The 25,898-nt window shown below is 49.6% G+C and overlaps 1 protein-coding gene across 1 annotated transcript in view; it reads left to right on the top strand.

Annotated features, from left to right (window-relative positions):
• Positions 1–928: 928 nt before the first annotated feature.
• The window catches only part of LOXL1 (lysyl oxidase like 1), a 42,299-nt gene continuing 17,329 nt past the window's right edge, over positions 929–25,898 (top strand). Inside the window, exon 1 of the mRNA XM_029066441.2 lies at positions 929–2,619. Coding sequence (XP_028922274.1) covers positions 1,368–2,619 — 1,252 coding nt within the window. The 5' untranslated portion in view covers positions 929–1,367. The remainder of the gene's footprint in view (positions 2,620–25,898) is intronic.

Here is a 25,898-nt window from a genome sequence, read left to right as displayed (position 1 = left end):
TGTCTCTCCCGATTAGACTGTAAGCTCGTCAATGGGCAGGGATTGTCTCTATCTGTTGCCAAATTGTGCATTCCAAGCGCTTAGTACAATGCTCTGCACATAGTAAGTGCTCAATAAATACTATTGAATGAATGAATGAATGAAACCTGGGTCCCCTCATTCCCAGACCAAAATCCCCTAACCACTCCTGGGGCAGGAAACAGAAACCCTCTCCTACCCCTCCTGCCCCAGAGCATTGTCTTGCAATGTTAACAAGCCAGGCTTCTCTTCAATGGAAACCACCTGGGACTGGCTCCCTTCCTTCCCACATGTTCCTAAGAAATCCTAAATAACCCTCAACCAAGCTGATACTGATCCAAACCCATGACATCCTTGCCAGTCTAGGGAAAGGAACAGTGAAGAACTCAGCAAGGAACTGTATCCTGAGCATAGGACTGGGGGGATTTGCTAGGTTTTTAGGAGGAGGAAATAGGAAGGTTGGTTCCCCTGGGTCCCAAGGTCCTGTGTCCTCGCAGGACTGGTTCAGGTTCCCTGCTCCCCACCTTTGCTCACACAGAGGAGGGGTTGTTATGGTGAAACTATCCTGGACCTGAAGCTGTACAGAGGGAAAGTCCCAGAGCTTGATAACAGCAGGAAGGAAACAATCCTTCCTAGCCCTCAGGACTTCTGATTGAGCTTCAGAAATCTGGCTCTGCCCCAGCCTCAACCCTGTGCCCAGGAATCTGTTTTCCTAGACTCTGAGCTGAGCCTTGAGACTCTCCCATCCTCAGGATGGCAGTCCGTCCACTTTCTTTCTTCCTCAGCCAGAGGCAGGTTCCCAGCTCAGAGAGAGGACGGCCAGAAGGCCAAATAGCTGAAATCCAGTGGACTCTAGGGCCCTGCAGAGCAGCCAGGGCCTGGCCCAGGCCGGCTACCCTTGAAAGCTCCAAACTTTTCCCAGCCTGTTGCTTATTCATTTAGAGCAGGAGGGAGCCTGCCAGCCGGCAGTCTGCACAGGACCCGGCCTGGATGTAAAAATCGTGGAAGCAGCCTGCCCACCCGCCAGCCGGCGCATCCTCCCGACCCTTCAGAGATCTGCCGCAGCTCCTGCCCCACACACCTCCTCACGGCCCTGCCCTCCCCCCACACCCGTCCCTCTACCTCCAGGCCCGGCCCCGGCCGGCTGGGGATGCTGCCTGTGGGAGAGCCCTCTCGCTAGGCCCTGCGAGCTGGGGATGGGCAGAGTTAGAGCGCTGGGAGGAAGGAGCCCGACCAGCAGGCTTGAGGGAGAGCGGCGTTGCTAGGCAGAGGACTGCCCAGAAGCATCTTTGCTCTTCTGCCTCCCCAACTCCTCAGAGCGGAGGGGTGGTACCGAAGGAGGGCAGGCCATGGCTCCCAACTTCTGGGACCTCTGGGCTCTGATATGCTGCGGACTCTTTCTCCTGGCCCGTGGACAGCAGCCACAGGGCACCGATGCCAACCGCTGGAGGCAGATGATCCAGTGGGAGAACAATGGGAGGGTGTACAGACTGCTCAACTCAGGCTCGGAGTATGTGCCTGCCGGGCAGCACCGCCCAGACAGCAGTGCCTGGGTCCTGCTGGACGACAGCCCCCAGGGCCACAGCCGGAGAGGCCTGGGGGCCACCATCAGGAGACAGGCCCCTTCCCTACCGGTCCGGGCCGGCTCGGACACCATCCGGGGCCACACCCGGCATCCTTTCGGGTTTGGCCAGGTCCCGGACAACTGGCGGGAAGGACCCATCGGGGACAGCATTGGCTCCTCCCGGGCCCGCGCCTCCGTTGCCCGGCAACGGCAGGGGGGCTCCACCTCCTCGGTCTCCTCGGCCTCGGCCTCGGCCTTCGCGCAGTCCACCTACCGACAGCAGCCATCATACCCGCAGCAGTTCCCCTACCCTCAGCCCCCATTCGCCAACCAGTACGAGAACTATGAGACGCCCAGGGCCTACGACGAGAGCTACGTGTACTACCGGAGCACAGGGGGCGGGGGTACCGGGGCGGCCGCCGTTGCGTCTGCCGGAGTCATCTATCCCTTCCAGACCCGGGTGAGGTACGAGGAGTATGGCGAAGAGCAACAAAACCCGTTCCAGTCCCAGGGTTTCCATCCAGGTCAGGAGAGGTCCTTCATATCGGTGCCCCAGCTGCAGCCACAACCACAGCCTCAGCCACAACCGCAGCCGCAGCCGCAGCCCTCTGATGGCTTGGACAGGAGGTATTCCCACAGCCTCTACCATGATGGTTCCACGGGCTTTGACCAAGCATACCAGGACCCTTACAACTCTGCTCTGAATCAGCCGGCCCCAGCCCCGGTGCTGCCCTCCACCGACAATTTACAGGTCAATCCCGGGCCCCCAGTTGGGGTGGGCCCCGGGTACGGGACTGACCCGCGCCTGGGCTCATATCCACCTTACGCCAATGTACCCTCAGAGCCCTATGTGCAGCCCCGGGCTGTGGAGCCCCAGTTACCTTTCCGGGCCTTGGATCCTTATGGGATGCCAAGGCAAGAGCCCTACCTCCCCATCAGGAACTCTGAAAGTGTCCAGCCGAATCCTGATAACCAGGGTGCCCAGCAGGGCCGTGTCAGCGTGGGCAGCGTGTACAGGCCCAATCAGAACGGGAGAGGTAAGTGCCACGGCGGGTTCCATGGGTTGGGGATCGTGATCTGCAGCATTGACCTTTGACCCCTGCCCCAAATACTCCCGCCTCCCCTGCCTCACAAACTCTCTCTTCATTCCAGAATCTTTGCTTCTTCCTTCCCCAGGCCCTCCACTCCAGCCCTCTCCCTTCCAAAGAAGGAAGGCCCTATTTTTCATTCCTTTGGTCTCTCTCTCCCCCAACCCCTAATTCTTACTCTCCAACAGTGTCTGTCATTGTTAGAGGATCTCACCCTGAGAAAAGGTGCTTTCTCCTACCCTCCTACTCTCCTACCCCTGTCCTAGCCGGAGGGGTCTGTAGGGTTTTGGGCAGGAGGTTGGCCTGAATCAGTGCAGTAATTACTTCTCAGCAGTAAGGAGAATCTCTTGGGGAGGATCCAGAGGGCCAGGCTGGGCTGTGAAAGTTCAGAAGGCTGGTAGAGAACAGGGGGAAATCTCCAGAAGATGATGAAACTGAGGGATAGAGATGATGCAAACTTTAGGGGTGTGGTGTACCCCCTGGATGTTCCAACGAGGTGGGTCTGTGTACCTGGGGGCAGCTAGCTGCCCCACCTGCCTGTCTATTGGTGTATCTGGACTCTGCTCCCAGAACTAGGAGCCTCTTGTTGGGTTGATGGGAATGATGAGGACGATGGCTTCATTTCTCAGATTGCATTTCTCAGTCCATCGCCTTGAGGGAAGTCGAGGTCTTAAAATCACATCCCTCCTCCAAGAAGCCTTCCCTAACTAAACCCTCATATCCTCTTCTCCCACTCTGTTCTGCATCATCCTTGCACTTACATTTTCTCCCTTTATTCATCCCACCCTCAGCCTCACAGCACTTATGTATATAAACGTAATTTGTTTATATTAGTGTCAGTCTCCCCTTCTAGACTGTAAACTCTTGTGGGCAGGGAACATGTACTCCAAATCTGTCATATTGTACTCTCCCAAGCACAAAGTAAATGCTCAATAATTAAGATTGATTGATTGAGTGAATTTCTACTGGGAGAAGAATTCTTACTGACAGAAGAGAAGCAGTGTAGCTTAGTGGAAAGAGCCTGGGCTTGGGAGTCAGAGGACATGTGTTCTAATCCCGGTCTGCCATTTGTCTGCTGTGTGACCTTGGGCAAGCCACTTCTCTGTGCCTCAGTTACCTCATCTGGAAAATGGAGATTGAAAGTGTGAGCCCCACTTGGGGCAACTTGATTACCCTGTATCTACCCCAGCACTTAGAACAGTGAATTGTACATTCCTAGCACTTAGTACAGTGCTCTGCACATAGTAAGTGCTCAATAAATACTATTGAATGAACGAATGAACAATGCTTGGCACATAGTAAGCATTTAACAAATACCATAATCATTAATTATGATTATTATTATTACTGTTCAGCTAGAGAAACTGAGGCCCAAGAGGAGATGCGACTTGCTTGGAGTGTCACACAGTAAATCAGTAGCAGAACGGGGATTAGAACCCAGGCCTCCTGAAATCCAGTCCAGGGCTCTTTCCATCAGAATATCCTGCCTCCTGCCTTCAGTCCTCAATACTATTTATTTAGCAGTTACAGTGTACAGAACACTGTAATAAGTGCTAGGTAAATTACAATACAATGGCATTGGTAAATGCAACCCTTGCCCATAGTCTAAGGTCAGACAAAGGTATTTATTGAGTGATTACTGTCAATTTACTGAATTCCTCAGTCTCACTGTGGGCAGAAAGGGCCTGTGACCACCCAACCTGCTCACTGAGGAAGATGATGTCACTTTATCAATAACTGTAGCAAGGAGAAAGAGGCAAGAGACCATAACAGGCTGACAACAAGCACGTTGTCAAGAAGTATGCCCACCATTCAGGAGGGTGAAGAGATCTACATAGCTCTGTCCATCGCCTTGTGGCTATCAGCAAGTCAACTCTCTCTTTAATGTGGCTAGGAAGGTTATAGAGTGGGAGGTGTTGGAAGAGTGCCGTTAGGCAGAGATTCAGTCTCCTAAGGGAAGCCGGCTTCCCCAATCTGTTTTTGCCTATACCTAGAAAGATTTTTGTTTTCATTTTGGTCATTTGCCCTTGTGTCTTATGTTGCTTTAATGTTTTATTGTTTTATTGCTCCCAATGTGTTTGTCTCCAGTTCTGTCTCCCTCATTTATATTCAGAAATGGAATATCCTTGAAGAACAAGGCCCAAGTCTAATTTTCACCCTTGTACTCTTTTCCAACACTTAGTACTGTGGTCTGCACATAACAAGCACTTAATAAATACTGTTGCTACTACTGTTCTACTACTACTACTAATAATACTACTACATCTACTAAGAATGCCAATCTTCCCTCCTCCCCAATTGCCTTCTCTTCTCAGACCCTCATATTCCAGTTCCTTCTACACTGGCTTTCACATCCCTGAGAGCCTGCATTTATAGCATCCGGCAGCAAGCACTTATGGATAAACAATTCATGTTCCCTTTTCAGATTCTTGTCTTTCCAAACCCTATTACCAGCTGCATTCCTGTTTCTTCACCCTGTGCTCACCCCACTCATTCTCTCAGAAAGTGTCTACCACTATGCATTTTGGCTAGAACATAATAGCAGAATTAGGGACATTCTTCGAGTAACTGGTTGGAGTAGCATGCTGTGTTGGAAGAAATGACTGTGTGTTTGCATGTGGCACTGGACCTAGGATAAGCCTATACAATGTGAATTTTCCTTCTTATAGGATACTACAAGAGTAAAGCCCTCACTTTATAATGGGTCCAGGTATATTTGTAAATATTTTTGTGTAAGCTCCTTGAGGGACTGCACCATGTCTTTTACTTCTACTGTACCTTCCCAAGCACCTAGTATAGTGCTCAGCAGACAGTAGGTGCAGAGAAAATACTAATGATGATGATTAATGCCGAGAACGACCCCACTCAGCCCCCAAGCCCCAGTTTTCCTTTCTTTTCCAAGTGTCTTAGTTCAGCTGAACTCTGTCGACAGCCAATTGGAGTGGTCTGTTGTTAGAGTGGAGACAATCACTGAAATCCTCTTCCCATCCTTATCTCAGAAAGAATGGATTGTGTAATGATCCATCGACTCTGAGAAGACTATCACTGCAATTCCCCTAGCTTCTCTATTCCCAGGGAAGTGTCTTCCCCTTTTTCTATTCCTGCTAGAAAACAGCCCCCAGACAAGGTCAGACAGGAATGGAGCTGATATCCAGTGTAGAACACATCTGGGCTTGTTGGGCTATGTTGCCCACCAAGGGTGTGCCTGACCCCTTTAATGTCCCATACCACCCCAAGGGCCTCAACATAAGAGCAGACCTGCTCACTAGGCAGTTCATTATCTTTAGGAGAAAACAAGATACACAACAACTGAACCCATACCCAACATTCCCCACTTTCTAGAAATCAGCAGTAGGAGCATCCTTCCTGGGTACAGTTGTCACGGTGCTACCTCTATAGAGGTGGTTCCTAGGTTACCAGGGCCTGGGGAGAAAATTAATACAGGGAAGGACCTTTGGGGTAATTCAGTCCAGGTGGGGATGGACCAAACCCCTTTGAGAGTAGGCATGTTGGTGCGCAACTCGAAAGGTGCGATAATCAAGAGATCGGAGGTTGGGGAGACTGTCTCATGGCCCATAAAGCCCCTGCTACTCTGCCTCATCTCTCTTTACTTGCCAAACTACAACAGAAGACAATGGCATTTGGTCTCTTTCATCCCCTGAGTCTAAGGCACTTTTCATTATGGTTATTGCATAGGGCAAATGGGAGCTAGAGGTCAAGAGTGGCTAAGTGGCTCTAAGAGGGAGGAGAGGAAGGGGACTTTTGATGTATTTATGTCTCCAATCCCCTGTTTTCCTCCCAAAGCCTTCCAACCCCAAGGCACATTCCAACTTCCCCATCACCTCATCTAACCCTGACTGACTCTCATGAAGTCAAATTGGGACAGACGTGCAGAGAGGCCAATGATCCTTCTTGCTTCTTTTCACAGACACTACTTAAAGATTCCCTCCTTGACTTCCCAGTCACCCCTACTGTAAATTATTTGATTTCATTTCTATATGGTGAGGCAGTGAGTGAGGTGGAAAGGGGATGAGCCGGGAGAGGAAAGTTTGCACGGCTCCAGGAACTGTGTGGAGAAAGCAAACCCTGACACCCGCCCCCCTCCTCCCCTCCCATTCCTCTCCCCCCCATGGTGCCGTGACTATGGAAAATTCCAGCGTTCCATGGGCATGCCAGACTTTGAGCTTGTTCTCCAGATCAGACCCTGAGTCTCATGCAGGCAATACTGAACAAAAGGCTAATTTTATGAGCTTGACCTCATTTCCTTCTGGCCCAGCTTCGAGAGGTCCAGAGTCTTAGGCAACTTAGTGTGTGTGTGTTTGTGTGTGTGTGTGCATGCGTGTGTATTTTTGTCAACTTGAAAAGCTAAACACATTTGAATGTTTTCCAAGAAAAACCCCACAACACAACAGCACCCTCCCTGAGCCCCTGCTTTCCTTTGTTTTTGCTTCTCTCACCCTTTACACTGGCTCCAGATCTGTCCTGCCTCTTTTCCTCAGCTGACCTGTCTGAGCTGCTTCTGCCATGTTATCCCTCTTACTGGTGTTTGGTTTTCTCCCATGTCCTGATCTGATTCTGTAGTCCTTGTCCAAACATCATTCCTACTGGGTCAAGCAGAGCCCTGGCCCCTGACATCTTCAGCTCATCAACCACCGTGTCTCTCCCTCTGGTCTCTCTCTCTGCTCACTGGATTCTATTCTCTAACTCCTTTCATCGCTACTCCTCTGTCTGTGTTTCACTACATCCTCTCCCTCTGTGATTAGTTGTGTGTTGTCCTTCTTTCATTATCTTGCCCTTTCTCCCTATTTGGCCTCTCTCTACCTCTGGGTTAGCAACTGGTCCCATTTTATATGAGACAAGTCACATGTTCCTCTGGGGTGTCCCCTACCCATTACCGATGCAGCACCCGGTGACCTTCTGCCCTGTACTTTTAAGTTGCAAGCCTCCCTCTGCCTCACTCCCACTGCCAAGTTTCACAGTTCAGAGTCTGAATCTGTGTTCATAGACAGGTGAGAGGGGAGAATGAAGGGGACTGCAAGAAGTTGAGCCCAGGAGGGCCTAGAGCCCCTGCCACCCCTTGAGGGCCTAGACCCTCAGAAAGGAAGCTCAGAGCAGACCCGTCTTGCCAATGAGGGAAGAGAGGAAGGGAGAGGGTGTTTCTCCGGCTTCTGGCCACCACATGACTCTGATTAGATTTATTTTCATTATAATCCTATGCCTCTGCCCGGGTCACCTAGCAACTCTGCAGCCCAGCATATTGGTTGTTGCATTCCTTAGGTATTGCTAGGCTGTGGGTTGCCTGGGGTTTCTCCTGGATGGTTACTAGTATGGTGGGTGCACAGGCAAAGGGCAAGCTGGGACAGTCCTTCTTGTCCCTTTTCTCTCCCTTCTTCTTCCCTCCCTTGGTATCCAGGACAAGTTTCCCTGTGGGGTCAGGGGCTGCTTCTCCCAGGAGATGAGGACCCCCAGTGATGTTGGAGGGGCTGCTTCTCCCAGGAGATGAGGATCCCCAAAGACAAGGACCCCCCAGTGATGTTGGACCAAACCTCTTTCCAGATCCAGAAAATCCCAGATTGGCTTCATTGGGTAAAATTGATTTCAGGGTGGGCACAAGGAAAAACCCCATGATGGATTTCCTCCAAGGCCTCCGTGAAACTCTGGCGTTAGAACAGTCACCCGTTTGCCAAGCCACAACCCCTCAGAAGCAGCCCGAACCCCTTAGAATCCAAGATCTTGAAGCTGCAGAAGAGAAAGAAGGGTGAGCCCCTTACTATCAAAGATGAGCAAGATGGGGCCATAGCATAGGTTCTGTCCTCTCCTTCACATTTGAATTTGGTCTTTTTCTGCCTGTTTCCAATCCTCATCACCCTGAGCCTTGAGCAGGGACTGAAGAGAACTGCAAGCTTATTAGGGCTTGCCCAGATGACATCACCTTCAGCTGCAAAACACCTGGGCATATGTGACCACCACTCTTCTCTCCTCAAGTCTTTGCCCTCCCTTGGGACATCATGACTCTGGGGTGAATAGACTCTGCTCTAAGGAAGTCACTCTTGGTTTAGCCTCTTCACCATCCAAGTCTTGGTTTTTCCAGGACTTTGTGAGGACATTCCTGAACATAGCTTAAGCTGGCACCTGGCTCTGGGAGTAAGAGATGAGAAAAGGCAGAAAAACCCACTGTCCTCTCCACCCAGTAGACCTCTCACCAGCCATGCCCACTTTCAATTATGGTATTAATCGAAGTAAATATTTGTCCATGCTTATGACGAGCACTTGGGATCAAGGGGGAGAAAAAGGTAGAGGGGAAGAGAAAGAGGGTGGAGAGGAGGGGGAGGGAAAGGGGAGATAGTGAGAGGGGGGTATGGGGAGGGAGAGGGAGAAGAACAAAAATGAGGGGAGAGAAGAAAGTTTTGCATTTCTTCTGGCAAACCTGACCCTCCTCACCCCAGCTGCTTCTTCACAGGGCAGAAAAACTTCCCAAAGAATTCAGCTGGCCACAAAGCCATGCTCTTTGGTTTTTGGCCTCTGGGTCACTATTTTTTTTCTTGTCTTGCAAAGGAAATGTGAGTCCAGATCCAGGTAGAGTCACCTTCTTCACCCCAAATGATCAGTCCCAAAGTCATCTAACAGTTGATCTGTTACCCTTGAAGGCAAGCAAATCATCTAGATTCATATCTTTAAACCAAAGTGCCAGGGGGATTTTACCCTCCAAAAGGAAGTCCAATTAGAAAATAAATCCTGCTCCTTCCTTCTGATCTCCCTAAACTGGGTCCATATTCTAATGAAACTCCACAGTGAGTCTGGGCCTGAATCACTGAGGCAGACTCAAACAAGTCACCAGCTTCTTTTGGAGAATATAGATCCAGCCCAAACCCACGATTTCTTGGCCACACTCAATCTCACAGAGTTCCCAGCTCTTTTCCATCCATCCACTTGTGAGCATGAAGAAGCAAATGAACAGATCCAGAGCCAGGTGCAGAGAGCAAACCAGGAATTCTTTATTGAATCAATGTGCCTTCTTGGTCTCAAATCCCCTCACAAAAACATTTAACACAATCACCAATGACTCATTCTCAGGAATCTGTGTTAGGATCCACTAACTGTCACCTTGATTCTCCAGTTCCTCCCTGCTGGCTTTCTAGCTCCAACTATCTGGGTCATCCTCTCGTTTTGGATTTGGGTAGATCCAACCCACTGAGCCCCACTAATTTGAAGATGAAATTTCACCAAAAGCTTCTCAAATTCTTTAGTTTCCTGATTAGTTACCCTGTATTTAACCTGTTTTTCTCTTCTGTATGCTCAGTCTAAATGCCCAAACAATCAGTGAATGAATAGTATTTGAGAGCTTTTGTGTATGCAGAGCACTGTCTTAAGCACTTGGGAAAATACAATATAATAAAGTTGGAAGATGAGATTCCTGCACAAAAGGAGCGTACAGCCCATGGGGGGAGATGGACACTAAAATAAATTACAAATAGGAGAAATAGTAGAGTATCAGGATATGTACATAAATGCTACATTGTTAAGCTAAATGCAGTAGTTTCAATCAATTGTATTTATTGAGTGCTTACTATGTGCAAAGCAATGTAGTCAATGCTTGGGTGAGTATGCTATAACGGAGTTGGTAGATACATTCCCTGCCCACAAGGAGCTTACAGTCTAGAAGGGGAGACTGACTTTACTATAAAGTACGGATAGATTCATAAATGCTATGGGTCTGAGGGTGGGCTGAGGTGCAGCTTCATTCAATCAATCAGTCAATCCATCAATGGTATTTGAACACTGTGTGCAAAGCACTGTACTATTGGAAAAGTACAATAGAGTAGGTAGACACAATCCCTGCCCTCAAGGACTTTATCTTTCTTCCTACTTTTGCTATTGGTGCAGGAATGAAGCTCTGGTTCTGTAACTGGGAAACACAGAACTCCAGAGTGGAGGTTCATAGAGACATTGATTCTCATCTAGTCCAAGACTCTTCCTCTCACCACGCATCATCCAAACCACCCCCTACCTCCTCCATATCTGTTCTATCCCCCTGCCAAATGGTCAATGGTGATAGGATACCCCCTCTAAAGTTCATGGAGGCCAGTGTCCTGAACTCTATGGACCACCTGGGTGGTTTAGGGCACTGACAGAGGTCCTGATGTAAGCCTGAGGGAGAGTTTAAGTTAGGTTAAGCTGACTCCAGGGTCAGGGGTCCCTTTAGAGTTGGCCCCACCTCCACCCTCAGCCTTCACCCACAATCCATCAGAACTGCTAGGAACCCTGGAACTATCCCACTCCCTCTGCCTGGGTCCCAAGGCAAGGCCCCAAACTGGAAGCCAGGGTCTCCCTGAGCTACCCTGGGGTGATCAAGAAGCCACGGGAGTCCCAGACCCCCTTCAGTTCACCACTGTGGTGGGCCAGATGGGCCTGTCGGAGTCACCCAGCCTGAGTGGTGAGATGAAGATGAATCAGGGGCATGCTCAGGACTCCATTCCTCAAAAGTCCCATGATCAGCCTCACTGGAAGCTCCCAAGCTTGGTGGCTCTCTTTCCCCTGCTTCTTCTCCTTTTCCTAGGTGGAGAAAGATGCTTGCCCCATCCTCTTCTGGAGCTCCTGGGAAGGAAGCCTGTTGCTAAGGAGCCTTAGATGGAGTTGCCATTCTCATTGAATGGCACTCACTGCCACCCCTCAGTGACTGAAAACACTGACTGAGGATTAACAAACGCATCCCAGACGTTTATAACTAATACCAAGTTCAGCCCCAATGATCCTGCTTTTAATAATTGATTTCAAATATAAATGCCACCCTTCTCCTCCAGCTCTCCAGCATTAATAATGAAAGGAAGTGCGGTTTCTCCCAGCCACCTGCCATGCTCAGAGCATCTCCAAGTGTTTTATGGAGCGGTGGTGGTGGGTGATGCCAATTTCATTTAATTATTATTAAATAATAATCATTTCCAGAGCTGAGACACCAGTCCAGGCCCTGGGGCAGCCTCTTATTAGTCTTTGTTAAAGCTAAAGCTTGTTGGGACTCAAACACCCTGCTAGATTCCCTTCAGAAGTTCAGTGTCGGGTGATTCAGGCAGAGGAACTCTCATTTACCCCAGCTTTCTGCTACCCTTTGCCTCTTGAGGCCTGGCACAGCTCAGATTGAGCAGAGATTCTAAAGCCACCAGCTTCCAGCATCTCTCACTCTCCTTGAGGCTTAGTTCTTGTAAGCTTCAAAAGGAAAAGCTCAGCAATAAGTAGACCAGACATAGGGAATTGGGAAGAAGGCCTAAACTGTAGCAAAGGGAGATTTAAATCAGGCAGTAACAAGAATTAGGAAAGGTGGCATCTCAGTGATCTTTCTGGGAGAGTTTGAGGTTAGTCTGGCTCAGAGGCTGGGGGTGGGACTCTATGCCCCTTCCCACCCTGTGAAGCCACATTTCTTTGGAACTAGCTTAAAGTAGTTGAAACTGGATGCCCTGTAGCTGCAAATGATAGAGTGAAAGTCATTTTTCCTGAGGCAGTCAGCTCTAAATAGTTAACAAAGTGAAAAGTGAACAAAAAGTTAATTCAAAGTGGAACATCCTCTCACTTTGGAAGGAGCTCCTCTGTTCTTCACTGCAAAGGCGATCTCGGCCAGATCCCTGTTGGGAGGGTGGATCTCTGAGGAGCTTGGCCAAGCCCCTCTTGGGAGGGTGGATCACTGAGGAGCTGAGCCAGGCCTCTGTTGGGAGGGTGGATCGCTGAGGAGCTGGGTTGAGCTGCCAGGTGGTGACCCCCTCACCCCAATTGACAGTTCCATTTCCGTACAGATGCGTTCTAAGGTCAGCACTAAATACTGGCTTCAAGGGTAAAGGATGGAAGCCAAGGTCTTTCATCGATTCCTCCGAGAAAGAGAGACATCTGGCTGTCTGGCCTCAGAAACCCAGACAATAACAGGACACTGCAGGCTGTCTTTGAGGCTGCCCCGTGCCTGGCCGGCTGCAGCACTCCATGCAAAAGGCACCTCCATCCACCCTAGACCCTGTCTGGAAGATCCTGTCCCTGAGGCTGGATCAAAAAGTCAGACCTACAGTAGACTTATTCTTTGCCCTTCTCCTGCTTGGTTTTTGGGGTTTTTATTTTCCAGTGGTATTTGTTAAGCACTTATTCTGCACAAGGCATTGTACTAAAAGTGGTGGTATAGATAGAAGTTAACCAGGCTCATTGTTTTAATCCTCATTTTACAGATAACTGAGGCACAGAGAAATTAAGTGACCTGGCCAAGGTTACAGTAGAAAAGTGGCAGATTTGGGTTGAGAACCCAGGTCCTTCTGACTTCCAGTCCCATGCTCTATCCACTAGGCCACACTCCTCGTTCACAGTATTTGAATCCTTTTATTTCTTAGCCCAGTCATTGCTACTTTTTCATCTTCCTCAAAGATCTCAAGGCCCTGGAATTATTCAATCCCTGGGATGGAGCAGAGTAGACCGGTTGGCAACCAGGGATCTTTCCCCAGCTTCATGCTCCCTACCTCCATGAAGCTTATGGTAATGGTGTAATGAACCAGGTGGCAAAAATTGGGGCTCAAGTTTTGACTGGCATGGCCAATCTGGGGCTCAGTCTGTTAGGAGGATGTACACTGTACTTGATCTATCAATCCATCATTGGTATATACTGAGTGCTTGCTATGTGCAGAGCACTGTATAAGCACTTGGAAGAGTACAATAGCATTCAAGAGAGCTCAGTAGAATAAACCTTCAAGGAGCTTACAATCTAGTGGGGAAGACAAATCTTAAAATAAATTACAGGGTAATAGTATAAGACTATGTGCAGAAAGGCTGGTAGGAGGGGTAGTACCTCATTGATTAGGGAGTTCAGACTCACGTGCATGGGTGAAGCAGTAGGGAGGGAAAATGGGTTGGGGAGGGGAGAAGCAGTGTGGCTTAATGGATAGAGCATGGGCTTGGAAGTCAGAAGAACCTGGCTTCTAAAGGACTGCTGAGTGACTTTGGGCAAGTCATTTAACTTCTCTGTGCCTCAGGAACCTCATCTGTAAAATGGGGATAAGATTTGAGCCCCATGTGGATAGGGACTGTGTCCAACCTGATTAACTTGAATCTCCCCCAACACTTAACAAGTACCGTTATTATTATTATTATGAGGAATTAGGCAGAGAAGACTTCCTGGAGGAGATATTTTAGAAGTTTTAAAATGGGTGGTGGTCTGTTTGACATGTCCGACATGAAGGGGGAGGGAATTCCAGGCAGGAGGGCCAGTGTGAGTAAGGGGTCGGATGATGAGTAAGGAAGAGCAGAGAACAATGAGTATGTTAGCATTAGAGGAACAAAATGTGTGGGCTAGCTTGTAGTGGGAGAGGAGTGAAGGTAGCAGGGAGAGAGATCTGTGAGGAGAGATGCCAGCTGTCATTTATGTGAGCTGTGATGGGAGGAAGGACTCAGCCAGAAGTCTGGAATCCAGTCTTCCATGGCTACACCCAGGTGCTCTAGGGAGTGGGAGGAGGGCCCTGGGAGCTGATCTGCTTACTGGGCTCTACCTCCAAAGGGACCTTCGTGCTCGGGACAAGTGCTAGGAAAATGCCATAGGAGTTTGGGTGAGGTTTCCCCTGGCTGCAGTTCTGGAGAGCAGCTCCTTTAAGCAGACATTTTCCTCCCCTTTTTCCCCCTCCCTGCAACCCTTCCATGCAATACCCCACCCCCTGGGCCCTTCCCCCTCCACTTTGTTCGGATTCCCCCCGTGTATTACATCACTAGTCGTGACCCAGCAGAGCGGCAGGAAACGAGATCCACAGTGCTGACGGGATTCCTCGGGGGAGAGCAGGCCAAGAAATAAGGAGGCATTGTTCCTTCTCAGAAAAACAAACTCTGGAGTAAGCCCCGGAGGCCCCTGAGGCTCCGGAGAGGGGCAGAGGGGGGTCAGGGATCGGGGGCAAGAAGGGGAAAGGGGGCTCACAGTGACAGGAGCCAGAGCCCTGGGCCAGGCCTGGAGTTGGAGAATCCTCCCAAGACTGAAGGTCGGCTTCTCTGCCTGTTCCTCCTGAGCCAAACCTCCCAGGCTTGGGCCTCTCTTTCATCTCCTAATATCCAGGACCAGGAGGATGAGTCGGGGCCCTAGTAGGCCTGGGTTCCAGGGAAAGGGAATGGGTGAGGGGCACTCCTGGCTTCCTCAGCACTGAGCATAAGACAGGGGAGGGCTGCAGCAATGATGCTAGGCCTGACTGAAGCCAGACTGCGCCACACTTCCCTGTCCCTCCCTCCCCGCTATCCTCCCATCTCCTCTTTATCTCCCCCCCTCCACCCACCTCTTCTTGCTTCCCCCCAACCCTCCTCCTCTTCCCAACCCTCTTCCTCCCCTTGCCCTACTCTCTGAATTACAGTAGCTCGCTTTGGTACTGCTCACTTCCCAGGTGGGCCAGCGGCAAGTGACCAAGCAGAGACTATCTCCCTGGGCTTTGTGGAGATCACAAAGCCAGAAGCAGGGCCTCAGGCATCTTGCCCCCAGCTCACACAGATGAGTGAGTGTACTTAGCCTCCAGGGCTCTGGAGGCCGAGGCAGGAGGGAATGAGACAATTGTTCCAAAGGCAATCGTTCCAGCAGCCTTGGGTAATGTTCATTCTGAAAGCCAAGGCTTCCCCACCTGTCCCTTGTCGAGATAATCCTCTTACTCCCTCCCTCCCTCCCCTCTGAGGCTTCTCTGAAGCCCTCCTCCCGCTCTCCCTGCTCCCTAATCTTGGGCCTCATTCCTGGGGTCTAAGAGCCCCTCGGGACCCATTTTGTGCACACCAGGCTAAGCTGCTTCCAAACACTGGCCCAGGGAATGCCCCGGAAGGGAGACTGGGGCTTTGCATTGGTCGTCCCTCACCTAGGGGCCCCTCCAGGAGCCAGTGAGGGCTGTGGCCAACCATTCTGGGATGGCAGTGCTCCAGGCTCAGAGAAAGTCAGTGGCCAGCCTGTCCTGCAGAGACCACCCAGTCCTGGAGTCAGGACACCTGACTTGTATTTCTGATGCTGCCACAGACCAGCAAGTTGAACAGGGATGCTATGACTCACCTTCCCCTGTGTCTGCATGTTGGTTGATTGTATATCCTGGGGGAGCTGGGGAAATTCTGGGTTTTCATGGGTTGTCCTGGATGATCTTAGGAAAATATATAAATATTTGAAACTTCCCCAGTTTGCCTGGATTTTCTATGTCTACCTCTATCTCAAGGTGCTCTTGCTCATTTGAAAGGCTTGGACCTCTTCATCTGGATGGGAGAACATTCAGTTTGGAGAGGACAGTAAGCTGGAGTTTATGATACAGCCCTCCCATAGAGGACTTTTAGGTCCCCCTTTCTCTCACTCCCCTCCCCCATGCACCCACCCTTTTCATTCTCCCCTCCCATCTCTCTTTCCAGTACAGAAAAAAGGGGAAAGTAAAGAAGTTGAGACTCTCGGGGAGTGGTTGTTCCTTTTCCCAGGATGAGATAATGTCCGCCTCCAGAAGGGTCGATATCCAAAAAGAGGAGACTAGCCAGATGCCAAAGGACAAATTCTAAAAGACTCTGTTGGGGTCATTATACCAATCCATCAATCAGTGGTATTTATTGAGCACTTTCTATTTGCAAAGCACTGTACTAAGTGCTAAGAAAGAGTATAGTAGAGTTGGTGGATACAATTCCCAACCTTGAGGAACTTAGAATTGGTGGGGGAGACAGACACTAAAATAAATTACAGGTAGATAAAGGGTAGGGGACATGGGTCCTGGGGGTTTCTCTTCAGAACTTCCCAGCTGGGAAGGAGAACACCACCGGCCTCTGGGAATGAAAAAGCAGCCATGGGCCCCTGACTCACAGCCAGGAGCAGTGACCTGTCAGACCAACATGCCCAGGTGGACAGCTGCTGGCCCACTTGACCCTCTACCTGGGTCTTGTCACCTCTTTTTTTGGGCTAAGCGGTCCTCCAGTTCAGCTACTGGCTGGGGCAGGTTATGTTTAATTGGTTCCAGAGGGTGAGAGAGGCCGGGTAGGGAGCAGCAAAGAGAGGGACCAGGGGAACAGGAAGGCAGGGAGGGGGCTGCCAGGGGAAAGAGGGAACCAAAAAAAGTATTTTTCCATCTTCAGCTAAAATTAAGAAAACATTACAGCGACCAAAGCAAACGCCGAAAAGGTCAGCCCTGCCGCCAAGTCTGAGAATCTCGCCGTGTCAGCGGCCCCAGGAGAAGGCCTTTCATTTCCTCCCCAGGGACTCACCCATACCGGCAGATGTGCTGTCCAGGATTCTTGCCTCCCTGCCTGTCTGCCCCAGCCCCACGCCCTGCCCTCGACCGCCCAGGTTCTTCTGGGGCTGCCATTTCACATGCCAGAGTCGGGGTGAAGGGGAAGGGATGGGCTACCCCGATGGAGCTGTGCAGAGGTCCAAAAAGGACCAAGGAGAGTGAGAGGACAGGGTCAGGGAAACATTGCAGAAGGAAGGAGCAGAGATCTGGAGATGGTTTGGAAGGGATAAAGGGAGGGGAAGAAACAGCTCTGGAATATAGGGAGGAACTGTGTCCAACCTGATTAGTTTGTAGCCACTCCAGTGCTTAGAACAGAGCTTGACACATAATAAGCGCTCAACAAATACCACTATTGTTATTGTTGACATTAGGTATAACAGGGCTCAGAGAGAAAGCCAGTCAGCCAATCCCAGGACCAATGAGTCTGTTCTAAAGGTACAGATCTGGGGGTTCCACCTTAGTGGGGCTCAGAAGGGCTGAGAAACCCAGAGCTGGGGAATGCCTGGGAGAGAAAAGAAGAAATGGGGACAAGAGATTAAAGAGTGGACCCTTATTCCCTCCCAGCTGCATACCTCATCTTCACAGGCCTCCTCGGCTCCAGCTCTCCCAGCTACCGGCTCCAAAACTTGATGGGACTTCTTGCAGCAGCTAATGCTATATGTCAACTCTGGACCACAGACACTCAGGTTCTCCCCTAATTCTTCCCCACCCTCATTGCCCTTCTCTGATCATACTCTTGCTCTGATCTCTCCCTTTCTCTGCAGTTTCACATTTCCTCTTGTCTTCAAGACATCACTACTTGGATGTCCTCCTGTCACCTCAAACTTTGCATGTCTAAAATAGAACTTCTTATCTTCCTACCCAAACTCTGCCCTCCACCTAACTTTCCCAGCAGTGTAGTTGGCACCTCTATCCTTCCTGTCTCACAAACCCGTAAACTTGGCATTTTCCTTGACTCCTCTCTCTCATCCAACCCACGTATTCAATCCATCACTAAATCCTATTGGATCGACCTTCACAAGTCCACTAAAATCTGCCCTTTCAACTCCATCCAAACTGCTACCATCTTAATCCAATCACTTATCCTAACCCACCTTTATTACTGAATCAGCCTCCTCGCTATCCTCCCTGCTTCCTGTCTCTCCCCACTCCAGTCCATACTTCTCTCTGCTGTCCAGATCACTTTTCTACAAAAACATTCAGGCCATGTTTCTCTACTCCTCAAGAACTCCAGTGGTTGTGCATCTACCTATGCATCGAACAGAAACTCCTTACCATTGGTTTTAAAGCTCTCCATCACCTTGCCCCTCCTACCTCACCTTGCTACTCTCCTACTCAACCCAGCCAGCACATGCCACTCCTCTAATGCTAACCTTCTAACTGTCCCTTGATCTTGTCTAGCTCTCCACAGACCTCTCACCTGTGTCCTGCCACTGGCCTGGAACTACCTCCCTCCTCATATGCAACAATTATTCTTCCCAGTTTCAAAGCCTTATTGAAGGCACATCTCCTTTCATTCATTCATTCAGTTGTATTTATTGAGTGCCCAATGTGTGCCAAGGGCTGTACCAAGCGCTTGGGAGAGTACAGTATAACAATAACAATACAGTATAACAATAACAATACAACAATAAATAGACACATTCCCTGCCCACAGTGAGCTTGCAGTCTAGAGTGGGAGAGACAGACATCAATATAAATAAATAAATTACATATATGTGCATAAGTGCTGTGGTGCTGAGAGAGGGGAAGAACAAAGGGGATGCAGAAGGGAGTGAAAGGAAAGGAAAGGAGGGGCTTAGTCTGGGAAGGTCTCTTGGAGGGGATGTGCCTTCAATAAGGCTTTGAAAGGTGGGGGAGTAATTGTCTTTTGGATTTGAGGAGGGAGAGCATTCCAGGCCTAAGGCAGGAAGTGAGCTAGAGGTTGGCAGTGAGATAGACAGGATTGAGGCACAGTGAGAAGGTTAGCATTAGAGGAGCCAAATGTGCAGGCTGGGTTGTAGAAGGAGAATGATGAGGTGGTGGTGGGCAAGGTAGTGGAGTGCTTTAAAGTCAATGGTGAGGAGTTTTTGTTTGATGGTAGAGGTGGATGGGCAACGATTGGAGTATTCTGAGAAGTGGGGGTGACATGTTCTTAATGCTTTCGTAGAAAAATGATCTGGGCAACAGAGTGAAGTATGGACTGGAGTGGGGAGAGACAGGAGGCTGGGAGGTCAGCAAGGAGACTGATGTAGTAATCCAGGCAGGATAGGATGAGTGATTGTATTAGCATGATAGCAGTTTGGATGGAGAGGAAAGGGAGGATTTTAGTGATGTTGTGAAGGTGGGGCTGACAGGATTTAGTGATGGATTGAATATGTGGTCTGAATGAGAGAGAGGAGTCAAGATTAATGCCAAGGTTACAGGCTTGTGAGAAAGTAAGGTTGGGGATGCTGTCTACAGTGTTGGGAAAGTCAGCAGGAGGACAGGGTTTGAGTGGGAAGATAATGAGTTCTGATTTGGACATTTTAAATTTAAGGCGACTGGAGAACATCCAATTAGAGATATCTTGAAGGCAAGAGGAAATGTGAGACTGGAAAGAAGAGGAGAGATGGGGCGTGGAGATGTAGATTTGGGTATCGTTTGCATAGAGGTGGTAGTTGAAGCCATGGGAGTGAATGAGTTCTCCCAGGGAGTGGGTTTAAATGGACAATAGAAGGGGACCCAGAACTGACCCTTGTGGGACCCCCACAGTTAGAGGATAGGAGACAGAGGAGGAGCCCATGAAGGAGACTGAGAATGAATGGCCAGAGAGGCAAGAAGAGAACCAGGAGAGGACAGAGTCAGTGAAGCCAAGGTTGGATAAGGTTTCTAGGAGAAGGTGGTGGTCCACAAAGTCTAAGACATCTGGGAGGTCGAGGAGGATTAGGATAGAGTAGGGGTCATTGGATTTGGAAAGAAGGAGATCATTGGTGATCTTTGAGAGTGCAGTTTCTGTGGCATGAAGGGGATGGAAGCCAGATTGGAAGGGGTCAAGAAGAGAATTGGAGGAGAGGAATTTGAGGCAGCAGGTGTAGACAAATCCCTCAAGGAGCTTGGAGAGGAATGGTAGGAGGGAGAGAGGGCGATAACTGGAGGGAGCCCTGGGTGAAGGGAGGGTTTTTTTAGGCTAAGGGAGACAAAGGTAAGTTTGAAAGCAGTGGGGAAGAAGCCCTTGAAGAGCGAACAGTTGAAGATAGGTGTTAGGGAGAAAAGAAGGGATAGGGCGAGAGTTTTGATAAGGTGCAAACGAATGCAGTAGGATGTGTGTGTGGAGTGGGTGGCTTTTGAGAGGAGGCAAGAGATCTCCTCTAGAGATACTGCTGGGAAGGATGGGTGAGTTGAAGAGGGCATAGGAAGGGGGAGAGACGAAAGAGGAGCAGGGAACTCATGCCTGATAGTGTAAATTTTCTAAATAAAGTAGGTGGCCAGGTCATTTGGGGAAAGGGAGAGGGGAGGCGGGGGGGACAGGGGGACTGAGGAGGGAGTTAAATGTCTGGAACAACTGATGAGGGTGATAGGCATGGGTATCAATAATGGTGGAGAAATAGTTTTGCTGGTCAGAGGACAGCTCAATATTAAAGCATGCAAAGATAAATTTGAAGTGGACAAAGTTCGTCTTATATTTAGATTTCTGCCAGCAGTGCTCTGCAGCTTGAGCACAAGAGTGAAGGAGGTAAACTCTGCAGGTGATCCGGGCTGTCAGTTAGTGGTATGAGATCAGCAGAGGGACTGGGGAGCGAGTGAGTTGAGTTCAGTAGTGACGGTGGTGTTGAGAGCATCTATTTAATTATCAGGTGAGGGTAGATTGGGTATGAAAACTAAATGGGCATCATGAGTTGAGAAAATAGGATGGGGTCAAAAGATTTGGAGATCTCTGTGGAGGAATAGTACAGATTTATGCAGAGGAGGTATTTGGGAGAGGAGGCAGGTTAGGAGCTTGTGGTCAGATAGAGGAATTTCAGAGCTGGTGAGGGGAGAGATAGAGATGATACGATTGTGTGTCCAAATTGGTGATTGGGCAAGAAGGGGTGGAGCAGGAGGTCAGCGGAGTTGAGGTGTAATAGAAGGTGGTGAGCAGAAAGGTCACTGGGAACATCTATGTGGTTATTGAAGTCCCCAAGGATCAATGTGGGCTTGGAGAAAGAGAAAAGGAATGTGAGAAAAGGATCAAAATGGTTAAAGAAATTGGAGGAGGGACCATGGGGGTGGTAGATAACAGCTCTGCCATTTGCCTGCTGTGTGACCTTGGGCAAATCACTTTGCTTCTCTGTGCCTCAGTTACCTCTTCTGTAAAATGGGGATTAAGACTGTGAACCCCACATGGGACATCCTGCTTACCTTGTATCTACCCCAGCGCTTAGAACAGTGCTTGGCACACAGTAAAGGCTTAACAAATACCATGATTATTATTATTAGAATCTACAGTAAGCGGTGGAGAAGGATGATAGAGGCTTCAAATGAAGAAAAAGAAAGGGATGGGGGAGTTGGAATGGTGAGAAAACAGCATTGAAGAGTGAAAAGGAAGCCAACAACTTCTCCTTTCCCAGTGAGTCTGGGGGAGTGGGAGAAGATGAAGCCCCCTCTGGAGAGAGCAGCAGGGGAGACTGTGTCGCATTCAGAGAGCCAGGTTTCAGTGTTGGCGAGGAGGAGTAGTGACTGAGACAGGATCAGGCCAAGGATGAAGGGAAGCTTCTCCAAGAGAGGGCAGGAGTTGCACAGAGCACACTTGGCTGAAACTGTTGAGGGGGCTGTGTGGGAGGGGACAATGTAAGGGGTGGGGAGGGTTTGATTGAGAGTGAGTTGACAGGGGCCCGCGCAGGGCGAGGGGGAGAAGGTTGGCGCTGGGACAGGATAACGGGATGGGGCAGGGAGGTCTGACCTCCCCAAAGTCAACCCTCCCCCTTCTGCCTCCCCCATCAACCCTCTCCCCTACTTTCCCATCTTTCCCTGCAGTATCCTCAGAGGAGATCTCTTCCCTCCTCTCAAGTGCCACCCCCTCCACCTGTGCTTCAGACCCCATTCCTGCTCACCTTATAAAAACCATCGCCCCTTCCCTCCTCCCCTCCTTCACTTCTATCTTCAACAGCTCACTCTCCAGTGGCTTCTTCCCCTCTGCCTTCAAACATGCCCATGTCTCCCCCATCCTAAAAAAACCCTCTCTCAACCCCACTTCCCCTTCCAGTTATCGCCCTATCTCCCTCCTACCCTTCCTTTCCAAGCTCCTAGAATGAGTCATCTACACTCGCTGCCTAGAATTCCTTAACTCCAATTCTCTCCTGGACCCCCTCCAATCTGGCTTCCGGCCCCTCCACTCTACCAAGACTGCTCTCTCAAAGGTCACCCATGACCTCCTTCTTGCCAAATCCAATGGCTCCTACTCTATCCTAATCCTCCTTGATCTCTCAGCTGCCTTTGACACCGTTGACCATCCCCTTCTCCTCCACACCTTATCTCACCTTGGCTTCACGGACTCCGTCCTCTCCTGGTTCTCCTCTTATCTTTCTGACCATTCATTCTTGGTCTCCTTTGCAGGCTCCTCCTCCCCCTCCCATCCTCAAGGGTCAGTTCTTGGCCCTCTTCTGTTCTCCATCTACACTCACTCCCTTGGTGAACTCATTCACTGTCATGACTTCAACTATCATCTCTATGCAGATGACACACAAATCTACATCTCTGCCCCTGTCCTCTCCCCCTCCCTTCAGGCTCGCATCTCCTCCTGCCTCCAGGACGTCTCTACCTGGATGTCTGCCCCTCACCTAAAACTCAACATGTCCAAAACTGAGCTCTTTATCTTCCCTCCCAAGCCCTGTCCTCTTCTTGACTTCCGTATCACTGTGGATGGTGGACCATCCTTTCCATCTCTCAAGCCCGCAACCTCGGTGTCATCTTTGACTCAGCTCTCTCATTTACCCCACACATCCAATCCATCACCAAGACCTGCTGGTCTTACCTTTATAATATCGCCAAGATCTGCCCTTTCCTCACCACCCAAACAGCTATCTTACTGGCACAGGCTCTCATAATATCCCGGCTGGATTATTGTGTCAGCTTTCTCTCTGATCTCCCTTCCTCCTGTCTCTCCCCGCTCCAGTCTATTCTTCCCTCCACTGCCCGGCTCATCTTCCTTCAGAAAAGCTCTGGGCATGTCAATCCCCTTCTTAAAAACTTACAGGGGTTGCCTATCAACCTCCGCACAAAACAAAAACTTCTCACTCTAGGCTTCAAGGCTCTCCATCACCTTGCCCCCTCCTACCTCTCCTCCCTTCTCTCTTTCTACTGCCCACCCCGCATGCTCCGCTCTTCTGCCACCCACCTCCTCACCGTCCCCCATTCTCGCCTATCCCGCAGTCGACCCCTGGCCCACGTCCTCCCACTGTCCTGGAGTGCCCTCCCTCCTCACCTCTGCCAACTCATTGTCTTCCCCTCTTCAAAGCCCTACTGAGAGCTCACCTCCTCCAAAAGGCCTTCCCAGACTGAGCTTCCCCTTTTCCCTCTGCTCCCTCTGCTGCCTCTCTGCCCCCCCTTCACTTCCTCTCAGCTAAGCCCCCTTCCCCCCCTTTCCCTCTGCTCCTCCCCCTCTCCCTTCCCCTCCCCTCAGCACTGTGCTCATCCGCTCATTTGTATATATTTTTATTACCCTATTTATTTTGTTAATGAGATGTACATCCCCTTGATTCTATTTATTGCTATTGTTTTTGTCTGTCTCCCCCGATTAGACTGTAAGCCCATCAATGGGCAGGGAATGTCTCTATCTGTTGCCGAATTGTCCATTCCAGGCTCTTAGTACAGTGCTCTGCACACAATAAGCGCTCAATAAATACTATTGAATGAATGAATGAAAGAGGAGGGGTGGGAGAGTAGGACTGGGATGGGCTGACAGGAGGGGGGGAAATTGAAGGGTCATGGTGGGGTCAATAAGGTAAATGGCCCCAATAACAACTTAATCCTATGATACCCAGAGCAGATAGTTGAACTGTCCTTGGGTAGTTGAGAATGAAAAGGCCAGGAACTAGGGAAGCCTTGAGACGATGGTTGAATTGTGATGGTTGAATTGTACTATGGATGGGGAGAGTGAAGAGACCAGCATTTAGGGAAATCTTGGGTCTTTACCAGTGAAGAGACCAGTGAATAGGATTAAGCCTAGGTTGGGCAGAGTAGGTGTGAAAGCAGGCAGCTTTTGAAATGTAATAAGGTATGAACCAGGGTCTCTGACACCTGAGGTTAGGCAAACACTTCATTCATTCATTCAATTCGTTCACTTGTATTTACTGTGCACTTACTTTGTGCAGAGCAGTGTACTAAGCACTTGGAAAGTACAATTCAGCAACAGAGAGAGGCAATCCCTACCCACCAATAGGCTCACAGTCTAGAAGGGGGAGACAGACAACAAAACAAAACAAGTAGACAGGCTTCAATAGCATCAAAATAGATAAATAGAATTATAGATAATAATAATAATGTTGGTATTTGTTAAGCGCTTACTATGTGCCAAACACTGTTCTAAGCGGTAGGTAGATACAAGGTCATCAGTTTGTCCCACCTGGGGCTCACAGTCTTAATCCCCATTTTACAGATGAAGTAACTGAGATCCAAAGAAGTGAAGTGACTTGCCCAAAGTCACACAGCTGACAAGTGGCGGAGCCGGGATTAGATATATACACGTCACTAATAAACAAAATAGAATAATAAATATGTACAAATATACACAAGTGCTGTGGGGCGGGGAAGGGGGTAGAGCAGAGGGAGGGAGTAGGGGTGATGGGGAGGGGAGGAGGAGCAGAGGAAAAGAGGGGCTCAGTCTGGGAAGGCCTCCTGGAGAAGGTGAGCTCTCAGTAGGGCTTTGAAGGCGGGGAGAGAGTTGGATGTGAGGAGGGAGGGCATACCAGACCAGAGGTAGGACTTGGCCAGGGGTCGACGGCGGGACAGGCAAGAATGAGGCATAATGTGGAGGTTAGCAGCAGAGGAGTGGAGTGTGTGGGCCGGGCTGTAGAAGGAGAGAAGGGGGATGAGGTAGGAGGAAGCAAGGTGATGGAGAGCTTTGAAGCCAATAGTGAGGAGCTTTTGCTTCATACGAAGGTTGATAGGCAACCACTGGAGATTTTTGAGGAGGGGGGTGACATGCCCAGAGCGTTTCTGTAGAAATAATAAAAAAAAATGATGGTATTTGTTAAGCACTTACTATGTGCCAAGCACTGTTCTAAGCGCTAGGTAGATACAGGTATTCAAGTTGTCCCACGTGGGGCTCACAGTCTTAATCCCATTTTACAGATGAGGTAACTAAAGCCCAAAGAAGTGAAGTGATTTGCCCAAGGTCACACAGCAGAGAAGTGGTGGAACCAGGATTAGAACCCACGACTTCTGACTCCTATACCCATGCTCTGTCCACTAAACCAAGATGCCACACCCTGATCCCACTGCAGGAAAAGAGGGTAGGGATGAAAATAGCTGCCTCTCGGCCCCAAGAGGCCTTCCTTGACTAAGCCCTCCTTTCCTCTTCTCCCTTTTCCCTTCTGCATCGCCTTGACTTGTTCCCTTTATTCATGCCCCTCCCAGTCCCACAATTTATATACATATCTGTAATTTATTTATTTATATTAATGTCTGTCTCCTCCTCTATCTATACGTTCATTGTGGCAGGGAATGTGTCTGCTTATTGTTATACTGTACTCACCCAAGCTCTTAGTACATTGTTCAGCACACAGTAAGTACTCAATAAATACCATTGATGACTGACTCTCCTCGTGCCATGGCTCCCACTGAGAAGCCCTTCATCCTCCCCTTTACTCACCTCATTCCCTCCATCTGTTCAAAGCTCAGCTAAAAGCCCACCTCCTACAAGATAATAATAATGATAATAATGATGGTATTTATTAAATGCTTGCTATATGCCAAGAACTGTTCTAAACGTGGGGTTGTCCCATGTAGGACTCACAGTCTTAATCCCCATTTTATAGATGAGGTAACTGAGGCACCGAGAAGTTG

Source organism: Ornithorhynchus anatinus, chromosome 5, assembly GCF_004115215.2.
Source record: "Ornithorhynchus anatinus isolate Pmale09 chromosome 5, mOrnAna1.pri.v4, whole genome shotgun sequence".
Classification (NCBI taxonomy): Eukaryota; Metazoa; Chordata; class Mammalia; order Monotremata; family Ornithorhynchidae; genus Ornithorhynchus; species Ornithorhynchus anatinus.
Note: the sequence above shows the minus strand (reverse complement) of the source record. Positions and strands in the feature narration are given on the sequence as shown.